Genomic DNA, 12,917 nt, shown 5'->3' on the forward strand with positions numbered 1-12,917 from the left:
CAGTTCGAAGGATTCAAATCAATCTCTTCTTTAGTCCACTCTAAGACTGGGGGGGGGGGGGGTCTCTTGCAGTGCTCCTCTTCTGCAGCTGTAGTTAGTGGCAATGACTGAACTTGTAGAAATGATATTGTGTTAGACAAAACTCCTGTATCTCAATATGTCAATTTTAAAAGTAGTAAGTCAATTATGGTATTCCACCGTACAAAGTCGCTATGATATCGTCCACCATAAGACATCTTTTTCTCTATGGAATCCTCATTTCGGAAGGTGATGATAACGAACAGTGATCAATCTCATAACTCCTATAAGCAATACAAAATAGAGAGTTGGGCAAACACGGACCCCTGGATATACCAGAAGTGGGATCAGATGCCTAGGAGGAGTAATCACCCCTGTTGACAGATCACACCCGCCATGAGCTCTATATCTTGATCAGGTAAACGGAGTTATCCGTAGTCAAAATCATTGTGCCAAAAACGGCCTAACATCGATATGAAACAAGTCGGACAGCATTTGACCCAATGATAGGTTGTATTGGCAAACTAAATTATTATAACGACCATAGAATTTGCGAAATGCTGACTTTAAACAAGACTTTTGAAACCCCTGCACCATCAACTTCTTTGTCGGTAGCCTGCCTCGATTTAAAAACTGATCATATGCAAAATATTTTCGCAATTTGTCTACATTCTTGACATTTCATTGCTTTCTTAAGTACGGGAGCCTTTCCGATGCCAAACATTCTTGACGTTGTGTCGCATCCTGTGAATGCGTGTAGAATGCGTGTAGAAACTTCGTTTCCTAAAAGACGTCTGGTTTTAACGATATACTTTATCTTAAACATTTCTTCACTTAGGGCAGTTATGTTTATTTTATAGCTGTGATTAACGCGCTGTCACGCTTTTCCGGGCACCATACTCGGTTTTTATATTTCAAAATAACATTTCTCGACCTCGGGGGTTGTCCTGCAACATACACAAAAACGAACTGGTTTTAGGTCACCTGAATCTCAGTTGACCTAGTGCTATTGGTCTGCATCCATCATGAATTAACAATTGATCATTTTTAACTTCTTGATGACTACCCTTCCAATTCTTTTCAAAGGTATGAAGCATCTTTGGTATAAGGAGGACATAAATAGGATTTCAGGACTCCTGCACCCTTGGGGCACATGGTTTTGACACAATTAGAGCAAACTTGTGTATATAATAAAATGCTCCTATTATATTAGGGACAGGATAAATCTGCAAACATTTGGACTATTTTAGGTCACCTGAGTAACCTATTTGTCGTCGTCTGTCGTGCGTTAACAATTGAACATTTTTAACTTCTTCTTAATAACTACCATTCCAATTATTTTCAAATTTGGTGTGAAGCATCATTGGGACAAGGGTGGCATAAATATTGTAAATTTCAGGACTCCAGCACCCCTGGGGCCCTAGGGGCGGGGCAAAAATTGCCCAAAATTGACCAATTTTCAAAAATCTTCTCAAGAACCACGTGTAAGAAAACCTAAATGTATAGTGATGTAGAGCAGGAAGGCCTCTACCAAAATTATAAATTTCATGATCCCCGTGGTAGGGGTTCTGAACCCAGGGCGGGGTCAAACTTGGTATATATAGTGTTTATGCGTAAAACACTTAAATTACATCTTCTTTAGTGCTATTGATACTAAATTGAAAGTAAATAGATTTTTAGAAAGAACAGGTAGTCCTCTACCAAAATTGTAAATTTCATGATCCCAGGGGTAGGCGTTTTTGGTATCAGGGTGGGGCCAAACTGGTCAGTTATTAAATGTGTGAATAATAGACATTTTTAACTTCTTCTTGATAACTATCATTCCAATTCTTTTCAAATTTTGTATGAAACATATTTGGAACAAGGGGGGACATAAACTGTAAATTTCAGGATTCCTGCACCCCTGGGGCCTTCGGGGCGGGGCAAAAAACTGCCCAAAATTGATCAATTTTCAAAAATCTTCTGTAGAACTATACACGTGTAAGAAAAACTAAATGCATAGTGATGTAGAGCAGGAAGGCCTCTACAAAAATGGTAAATTTCATGATCCCCGGGGTAGGGGTTCTGACCCCCAGGACGGGGACAAACTTGTTATATAGTGTTTATGTGTAAAACACTTGAATAACATCTTTGTGCTATTGATACTAAATTGAAACTAAATGGATAGAGCAGGTAGTCTTTTACCAAAATTGTAAATTTGATGATCCCCAGAATAAGGGTTCTGACCAAAGGGTGGGGCCAAACTTAGTATTTAGTATTTGTGTGTAAGTTTGCTGATACTGTATAAAATCTAAATGCATACTTAGGAATAGCAGAAAAGGATGTACAAATGGTGAATTTCACAACCCAGGGTTATGACTTTAGGATGAGTTCTTGTTAGTCATATATTTTTATGCTTTAATGTTAATACACCTATTATCTAAAGCCTTTCATCAGTGTATGCACTTTTGAGGGCAGTGAAGTTTTAAGAACACATCTTGTTTTATTCTTTTGCTGAACATTATAATTTAGCTTAGATATTCAGAACAGGAAATTTTTTCTAGATTTCAAAGCCCATGGAAGTAGTGATACTTTTTCACTAGTTTTCAGGTGACCGATAAGGCCTGTAGGCCTCTTGTTTAAAATCTTTTCTACAACTTCACACCTGTAAGAAAATCTAATGTAAAGTAGGAAGGCCTCTACAGAAATTGTAAATTTCATGATCCCTGGGATGGAGGTTCTTACTGGGGGTTGGGGTTGGGGGGGTTGGGGGGGGGGTTGCAAAACTTTGCAAATAGTGTTTATGTGTAATGTGCATCTTGTTTTATGCTGTTGACACTAAATTGAAACTAAATAGATATTTAAAAGAAGAAAGTAGACCTTTACCAAAATTGTAAATTTCATTATCTTAGGGGGTTTGGTACCAGGGTGGTGACAAAATTATCATAGTGATTGAATATCTTTATCATTTGAAAAACTTTAATTTTGCCGATACTTTATAAAAACTAAATTGAAATTCATATTAAGAAAAAAGCAGAAAGAAATGTACCAAATTTGTAAATTTTGCAATCCCAGGGTTCTGATGCCAGGGTATGTCCAAAATAGTCATATAGTGTTAATGTAATATAGAATTATTGTTTTAAAGTTTTCATTAGTATGGGCACTTTTGGTGGTATTTGTGTTTCTTAAAAGAACACATTTTGTTTTATACCCCTGCTTCTGAATATTAGAATTTAGCTTAGGTATTCAGAACAAGAAAATTATTAAAAATTTCATAGCCCCCCCACCTCTCTCTCTCTCTCTCTTTCTCTCTTATACAAACCTTGTTATGAAGACTTATTTTTTAAGTAAACCTGTAGTAAATCCAGCTAGAACTGACGTACAATAAAAAAAAAAAAAAAAAAAACTCTTTAGGCCTACTATTTCCTATTCCTTGTGGCACAGATTACAATGGTTCCATAATGCAGCGTTAAGCATCATATTTTAACTACTAATGGATTCATGTACAAAATGGACAAAGCTGACTTCTGAACTTTAGCGAAGATGAGAGGAAAACATAATTTAATCTGGCAATACCCAATTGTTCAACAATTTTGCATAAAAAAAATATTAGTCTTTGTAAGGCAAAAGATATTGAATTTAAATGTTAAATCTTGCCAAAAGAGAGAATGGGAGAGGATGAAATCTCAGAATTATCCAATACTATGTTATGTTAATGAAGCAGTACATGTATAAAGTCCATTGTCAGAATACTTTTTCATTTATCCAAGGGTTTACTTAATTCCCAAAGGAAAGTTTTGAAATACAATGTAAAACATGGCAAAGAACTGGATGACAATAACACTCTCTATGGTCTGTTATATCTTAATTTATTGAATTTCTTTGTTAATTTTTTGTAATGTTAATCCCATTGTGTTTCTTTTCCTTCTCTCTCCTTTCTTACTTCCGTCTACTTCCGTCTTCTTTGGGGCTTCAATGTAGCATGGTGTTACAACTGAATCCCTATTGGGTTTTTTTCACCGTAAAATCAGTGCAAAAATGTTTTGGATGTCTCCCAATTTCCAAGAAACAGCAAGCGTATAAAATTAACAAGTATAGCAAGAGACCCCTGGGCCACAATGCTCACCAGAGTCACCTTGGCCATGCTATTCAGATTTTAAAAGATATTCTACCCTCATTATTTCCACGAAAAAGTTTGACCTCGCCCTACCTCCACGGGGTCATAACTTAACGAACTTGATCCACACAATGTAACATGCTTCAATAACAACATCACTAACATGGTCTTGTTGCTCTGGAGAAGAAGTTCAACAGCCCGTCTTTAGACCAGTCATATTATAGTACAGCGATGTCTTTAGACCAGTCATATTATAGTACAGCGATGTCTTTAGACCAGTCATATTATGGTACAGCGATGTCTTTAGACCAGTCAAATTATGGTACAGCGATGTCTTTACGTCCGCTTTGGGTTTTCTGTTTCTATTTTCATTTATCTGTCACAGATAAAGATAAAACTGTGAAACTTCTCTGTAGTCATTCTAAATCATGTTGCAATTTTCATCCATTTCAACCTCTCTTGCAGGAGTTTTGCCCCTTTATTTGAAATTGAAATTTATATGGAGGGCACATGGTTTGTCCGTCTAATCCCTCCCATACTTTTCAGGTGAGGGCCTTCTTATTTTACAGTGTTTGTATGGGTATATTGAAGGTGTACATGTGGCAGGGATTTTGATTCTCTTCAATTTTGTTCTTTCAGAAAAGTGACTGTTGAACTTGCGTACAGTCAATTTTGAGGAAATGATTTATTACAAAGTACGTACATGGTTTATTCATCTCACGACTCTCCTAGTTCTCAAGCGATTGCATTTGTAAACACATTTGAGAATGTGCGTATTGCAAGGATTTTGATTTCCAACAATTTCCTGATTTCTTATGTTTAAGAAAATTACAGGTTGTTGAACTATTTGAGGAAATATTTTACACATATAAGTAACCTTTTGGTTTGTCTATCTACCTCCAGTTTCCAAACTAGGACCTTTTATTCATACGATGCAGAAGAAAGTATGTCGCAGCTTGATGATGGCTGATACGTTCTACAACTTATGGCTAAGCTTGTGACGGGCGTATTCTGTACCTTTTCCGGTACACTTGTTTAAAAATTTTATTACTATATTTATGTATTACGTAAAGTTTTATCCCGAATTTAGCTCCACCCTACCCCAGCGTCCATAATTTGAAAAGAAGAAAAAACTACGGAATATTTGCATTTCAATATTATATAGAGCGGACCTGTTACCCTTGAAAAGAATGGTTTTCATACATATTCTAATACAAATATGAATGCCACACTGGAATGCTTGCATATTAATATTGACTAACCATGGCCAGTGGTTCACGAGAACAAGATTTTTATGCATATTTTCATGTAAAATTGTAGCCCACCCTACCTTAAAGGATCACACTTGAATTTACACTACTTAAGTTAATTGTATTCTAATTATGATCCTGTTACTCTCATAAGATTTTCATTCAAATTGATATTTATCTCCATACATTTCCATGTAAAACTTTGAATCCGCATTTTGGCCCAAACCTATCCCCGGGGAACTGATTTGAATCTGCACTATCCAAGAACGCTTACAGATCACTATAGCTATAACTAATCCCAGCCCTGCTGCTGTTGTAAAGATTTTCTTCTATAAATCAATATATGATATTTCAAAAACAAATACATGTATCTCTATCTATAAGAGCTCGTCCTCGTCTCTCTCTCTCTCTCTCTCTCATTCACTCAGTCTTATGCTCTCTCACTCACTCTCCACTTTCTTTCACTCTCTCCACTTTCACTTTACCTCCCTCTCCCTCCTCTCTCTCTCTCTCATATTATCCACTTCTCTCACTCTCTCTATCTTACTCACTCACTCTCTATCGCTCTCACTCATTCACTCAATCTCTAAAAAGGTTATTCATCAAGATCAAAGTCAATATTATCACAACTGATCGCGGTACTGCTCGGTTCTATTATGTTTTAAAACATCGTATAATTAATACATCCTATTCCTTTTCGAATGGCGTATCTTTTTTCCAGGACTGCAAAGTACATGTATAATATGTTAGTATGCGCTCTGGTCCTGGGTCTGAATTCAATGAGAAATTTGAATTCATTTAAAGATGTTGCCTAGACGAATTATAAATAGATATCCATCTAGGGGGAAAATCGCTTTTACAGAGAACTACTTGATGATTTCAGGTGTACAATTGTCATTAATTTTTCTGCGTATTTTTCCAAAGAATACTTCATAATATTTCTACAACATTCAACTTCATTAGTAATTTCTGGGCAGTCGGGTTAGTGTACATACAAGAAACTATCCATAACCTTCATTTGCTAAAATTTGTGCACAGAATGACTTAAATGAGTTGATGAACTTGATATTAATCAGGCGCTATTCCTCATTCATATCAAGTTTCATGAAAAAGTAATGTAGCAAATGCAACTCGTCATTTTATATGGCAGACACGTGCGCATTTTTACCCATCTCCAAAAGAGTATGTGGAAGATTAATTAAAGTCTACAATTATTTAAGGGTTACAAGATTCAACTAATAGGGGCAAAATCAACAAATAAGAAGAAATGAAATTTATGGTACTTTTTTTTTCAATTAAATTGTATTGAATTTTTGCGAAACAATTGACATCGCATCAATATATGCATGCACCTCATTCATTTGATATCGTGTTATTGTCATATAGTTGTGTGAAAAGTTAAAAAAAAAAAAAAAAAAAAAACACAGTAAAGTTGAGACAGTTGTATTATAGTTAATTTTAAAAAAAATGCTAGCTTTTGGAAAACAATGCCGTCTGTTATCACTGCTTTATCTGACAGTTTATCGTAGCATTGCATAAATGTTATAAAAGTGTTACGTTTTATTCTGCTCTATACTTTGGTCAATAAAAAGAGAGAAGTATTCAGCTTCATTGAACAATTTACACAACTTGACTCGTCTATTTTCAATACAATCCACGGCGACTGTGGAATATTCCAGAATACTCTGGAATATCTTGTACAAAAGCTTAAAATTTGGCTTTCGTGAATTACCATTATTCGTTAGTTTTTGTTGCCATGACAACAGAAATAACTTTTTGAATGTCTTTTCAGAAAGTTCACAATCTAACGTTTCAGAAAATATTTACTTTATAATGGGTAAATAACACCAAAACTACATAGAAAATGCAATATAATAGGAAACTCGCTACGTGGCATTTCATTTTCGAAACATTCTATAAACAATGTGCACTTTTGTGGAAATTTATTTAGCGGACCATATTTATGTTATGTGTTCAATATTTTTCGGGCAACAATTTACAATCGTTGTCTTTGAGGAATTTTAAAATCACCGTGTATGGACCTTCCCTGATGTCAGAAAGGAGTAGATATGGGGCGTCAAATAAACTTAATCAGAATCTTTTGAAATTAAATTGTATAAAATAGAGTCCAGTAAATTGTATAAAATAGAGTCCAATAAATTTTATACGATGATTTTTTGATAGAATGCGAAAGTGGCGTTCCCAATTCTCGTGCACTATTTAATTCAATGTAGAAGAGTGATCTACAGATTTGGAGCACTATGAAATTTTATACCCATGCTGGAATTATACCTTTTTTCATGTCAAATATATCTAAATTTATTATAAGTTATTGCTCATTGAATTACTAAATATTATACACACCAGTTCTATGACAAGTCGCAATTTTAGCGATTATTCATGAAAGCAAGTAGACACTTGTTACACAGTAATAGACAAAACCTGCCCTTCAGAAAATTTACCTTGTATTTTACTTAAATTAATAATCCTCTTCAATTTGTACAAAAATCCTCATAAATGCATGGAAATTACTCATTAAGGGGGATATCATTCTCTGCGACACGAAAAGGGTGCTTGGCTCTTATCTAGAGTACGATCTCCATGGGAAACACATAGATCCATTCAGTGCATGATGAAATACAAAACTATCCCATATACATATGTATTATAGAATGTACATGGCCATGTGACAACCAGAGATTAGCGCAGGCAAAGATCACACGAATCGTGATAACCAGAGATTAGTGCCACCAAAGATCACGAGAATCATAAGCTGGTGATTCTCAGGCGGATAAAAAGTGTTATAGTACTCTCTCTCTCTCTCTCTCTCTCTCTCTCTCTCTCTCTCTCTCTATCATATAAAAAAACATGTCACATATGATCATTTGTATCCAAAAACTGTTTGTTCAGAAGGCGCGAATGTGTATATTGAGACATCGTTAAGGTTATAGTCTGGTACAAAAATGTCAATGAAATCGTCCCCATCTACGTCTGCAAAAGCAATTTGTCCCACCGTTCCGCTTCCGGCGTCGTGGAATGTGTTTTTGGTGTAGGTCCAATCTTGAACATTATTGCTGTTAGGCTCTAAGAAATAGGCACGTCCATCATCGTCACCCGACACCAAAATGAATGGCCGCGTGCTGTAAAATTTATAATTAAAAAGGCATGTTATTAACGTTAGAATACACCTTTAAAAGACAAGTCAGTTCTGTTTTCAACAAATGTTACCAGTAATGACAAACCTCTTGTCTGATGCGAGAGATCGGATGCAAAATGCTGAACCAGGAGCACCTTTTCCTTGACCTTTTGTTCGTGGGACAAAATTTGTTGCTATCGTGTGTCTTGGGAAGTTGTCCGTTCTACAAAGATTAATAAAATGTCTTAAACAAGAGGCCCACGTACCAGTCCGTTCTACAAAGATTAATAAAATGTCTTAAACAAGAGGCCCACGTACATTGTACCACGTTGTACACCAGCGCGTTAGCATTCATCCCTTTGTATCCCTTTACTGTTAGAATTAAAATCACATTTTTTAATTTGATCCGTGAACATATGGCGTTTTCGAAATGGCCTTTTCAATCGTATGTATTCATCCTCGGAAATCAAACATACATGTAATTTGACTGTGTCAAATAAGGTAGAATATCTCCATTGCAACGTGAATTAATTTTCATCCCATGAACAGCTGTGACTATTGCAATTTCAAGTACACTAGGGATTTCCTTGGGGAAAATGGTGTCAATGGACAAAAAGACGGACATATAATTAATTCCAAACCCCCCAAATCCCCTTTGCAGGGTAAAGAAAACTTGAACTTACCGGAAATCGTTTGGGACTTCATAGACCAACACACTCCCATTCATTCCATTGGAGACAACGAGGAAATCCTCCCGGCCATCACCGTTGACGTCATTAATTTCGACGTCGAATAAAGCCCCGGCTGTTGTGTCTATTGTTCTCGAGTGAACCTGTATATTTAAACCTGGCTTTGATTACTCTGCCTAAGATTTTGTGTTGTTAGTTAGTATGGTATAAATTAAAAAGAACATCTCTCTTCTTCGTTTAAGTGAATGTGTAAATTTACGTTATACCTTTGTCAAATCATTCCATCTTTTCATATTGTCAGTTGTCCAATGAATGGTCAACTTCTTTTTAAAAAACTCCGACGTGACTATGACGTCAAATTCTCCATCTGTCGTATTAATCTTCAGATTCCGGAAGTACACATCGGGCCCGTGTGTAATAACATGTTGTTTCCATGGAGATGTGTATTGGTGGTTGTCCGGATTTTCTAGCCAGAGCATTTCTGTGTCTTTTGACGCTGTAAATGACGAGAAGCATATTAGTTTTACTGCTGGTATGCTACATGTAACTTCTGATCAGGAACAGCCACCACGGCAGTTCAATCGGTAAACCGCTTAGAGCAATTTCGTTTTGTACTCGGGTTTGAACTCGAGCTAACTGAAATGCAATCAAACTGAGAGAGTTTCAACTCTTATGACGTATTGTGACATTTGAACTCTACCCAACACTAACCCTGCCTTATACGAGGGTTAATGTGGTAGCAATATGGCGGTCTTGTAATGATACTGCGCATGTGCCAGTTTTCAAGCGATGGATGGGATTGAGTGGGGTATTACATATGGGAGTAAGAATTTACCCTGCTAACTAGGTATCGGGTACGAACCGAAGTCGCACTTACATGAAAGGTGAAGATAACGAACAGTGATCAATCTCATAACTCCTATAAGCAATACAAAATAGAGAGTTGGGCAAACACGGATTCCTGGATATACCAGAGGTGGGATCAGGTGCCTAGGAGGAGTAAGCATCCCCTGTCGACCGGTCACACCCGCCGTGAGCCCTATATCTTGATCAGGTAAACGGAGTTATCCGAAGTCAAAATCAGTGTACCAAGAACGGCCTAACAACCGGCATGAAACACATTAGACAGCATTTGACCCAATGATAGGTTGTATTGGCAAACTAGATCGTTATAACAACCATAGAATTTGCGAAATGCTGATTTTAAACGAAACTGTTGGAACCCCTGCACCTACCACTACCCCTGCACCTACCCCTACATATTGCACGGGATTCAGAACTCAATCGAAGGCAATAACACAAACCCAAGTCGATAAAATAAATATTGATCGAAGTGGCGGGATTTTCGGATAATACCATAAAAATCAGTGTCCTATGTCAAGGTAACGCGTTGGTACAGAAAAGAACCATTACTGCAATATGCCCTGGCCACCTCACCATAAGTTGTTAACCCATTTCTATTGAGTGAGAATTGTAGAAGGGACTTAAATTCCAAATTTTCAAACAATCATAATCGATTATGTAAAGAAGGACTTCTTGGTTTGAGTCAGGATCTAGAAATGGGCTACATGGTTTACTAGTATCTTATGAAGAAAGATTGGTAAAATGTATCAGGAGGTTGTAAATTTTTTCGCTGCTGAGTAGGTTGGTGACTGCAACTGAAATGTTTGACAACAATAAACGACGGATAAAGGTAAATAAGTATATTGCGGAGGAACTGTATGATGATTATTCTGAATGAGAACAAGAACGTGTAAATTGTACATCTTACTACTGGAATATCAGATTCCCGTGTTCCACTGCCTAAATATGCATAGTGAATTACTTGAAAATTAAAGTTAAAGGTGATTTTCAGCTTACAGAATATTGAAAAAACTGGTTCTCTGGCGCGACACGTTAATATGTCTAAATCTCCATCCCCATCCATATCCTTCCACAGCACACGGTGGTAGAACCATTTCCCCTCTGTGTGGTCCGTCAGTTTGTATGGTCCCCGTGGGGTATTTCCGGAAATATCAACAATATAAATGTATCCGTCGTCCTTAAAGGGGACGAGAAATCCGTCAGGAATTACCACCATGCGTTTACCAAAGACGCTTTCTGAAAGAAAAGAAAAATCCCTAGAAACATAACGTTTCGTTTCCTGAACTCTAGATAATAAATAGTTGGTGTCATTCGAGTAAAATTATTACAGAATCAATGTATGTTGTACTTTTCGGGGTGGAAAAGTTTTCTAAAAATTTGTTTCGTAGGGAAAACATTGGTGGTGAGTTAGACTGATCATACTTTGAGTATCTCAAATTACAAGCATCCAGTGTTGGAAGGGATAAATGCGTTATCTTTACCTTTCATAAATGCGACGTTTCTTATTTGAACTACTTCGAAGCTGCATTCACCATTAATTGTGGTCGTTTTACAGTTCTCTTTCTGTAATAATGGTTAACAATGAAAAATAAAAAGTTAGAAGCAAACCTGGAACTCCAGATACTTCATTGGGCCACGACATCTTGTTCGCTAAAACTTCTTTCTGAATGTTTCCGATGTTTCTCATATGTTGTCCAATGCCACGATAAAGACTCACTGTTCCGGATACAAACGGGTTACCCGAAAACGTCGTGAGAAGTAAGTCATATTTTTCATTTGGAGATCGAGCATTTGGATTTTCATATAGATTAGCAAATGCTGCCGTATTTAATGAAATTTTTCCAATTTTGTGCACGGCTTCACTTGAGCATATAACGACCAATGACAAACAGGACACGATATATTTCCAAGACATGTTGGTCAAGAACGTCCAAGAGGGTACAGCCTTGTGATTGAATTCGTTTTACAAAAGTGGTCAGTTTGGTTTTATAATGCTGCCTGTCATGTGGAATTATCAACAAACCTGCGTTGGTTTCCACGTGACTTTTTATCTGTGTGATAAGACTTAACCTTAGTTGGGTAAGTGTCTGGTGCTTTGGATACACAAAAACTCACGTGGAAATTGATCTGTATACTTTAACATTTTCTGTCCACAAACCAAGTGTTCATGCATATATCCAAGTTTTAACCACAGACTGCTTCTGCTGACCTTTTCTACATTTTTAATTTATTTTCCTGTACATAAGGACTTCAAGAATAGAATTCCATTTCGTAAGATGGCTAGCTAATGATTGCAAGTAGGACCATTACAGATGTTAATATGCGTGCTGACCACCCTACATATAACTGAAGTAGACAAAATTTCCATCGCGGTACCGTTATAAGAAAATCAAAGTTTATGAAAAACATCCGGGAATTAAATACATGATCTTTCTTGAATTCCTCTATATTTTAAGTTCTGGTAACGCCAAAATACTCTCTAAAAATAGATAAATACGTCTGCGAGGTAAACGGGACGTTATTGGTGGCATATGACGTCATTAATTTCAGCTGGGTCTCATTTCTGCATGTGTGCAAGTTATATCGACCTACAATCACAGTTTAAAATTGCAGCGAAATATAGAGCATAGTAGATGGTAGCCTTACTGCCGTTACATATCCTCCTTCTCCGGATCGTATATCAATACCAGTGTACATTTTAGGATAATGTGTCGATTTTCTGTGTACGTTTCCAATATTTATGTCCTTATGGTTATCATTCTTTCAGGTTTTGAATTTATTATTTGTTTCAGAAATGGGTCACAAGTATTAATTAATTAGCGTCAAAATTCAGGGTTTCTTTAGCAGCAGAAGAACAGACTGGG

General features: G+C 36.6%; 1 protein-coding gene across 1 annotated transcript; it reads right to left on the bottom strand.

Moving 5' to 3' along the window:
* Window positions 1-8,235: 8,235 nt before the first annotated feature.
* Window positions 8,236-12,107, bottom strand: LOC125648495 (uncharacterized). Its single transcript, XM_048875620.2, has 6 exons — window positions 11,662-12,107; window positions 11,050-11,289; window positions 9,456-9,685; window positions 9,184-9,332; window positions 8,607-8,723; window positions 8,236-8,504 (listed from the first exon to the last, which is right to left on the bottom strand). The coding sequence occupies exons 1-6, from the start codon at window positions 11,966-11,968 to the stop codon at window positions 8,246-8,248; spliced, it is 1,302 nt and encodes a 433-aa protein (XP_048731577.1). The 5' UTR covers window positions 11,969-12,107; the 3' UTR covers window positions 8,236-8,245.
* Between the last annotated feature and the right edge of the window lie 810 nt (window positions 12,108-12,917).

The sequence above is a fragment of the Ostrea edulis genome, chromosome 6 (assembly GCF_947568905.1).
Source record: "Ostrea edulis chromosome 6, xbOstEdul1.1, whole genome shotgun sequence".
NCBI lineage: Eukaryota > Metazoa > Mollusca > Bivalvia > Ostreida > Ostreidae > Ostrea > Ostrea edulis.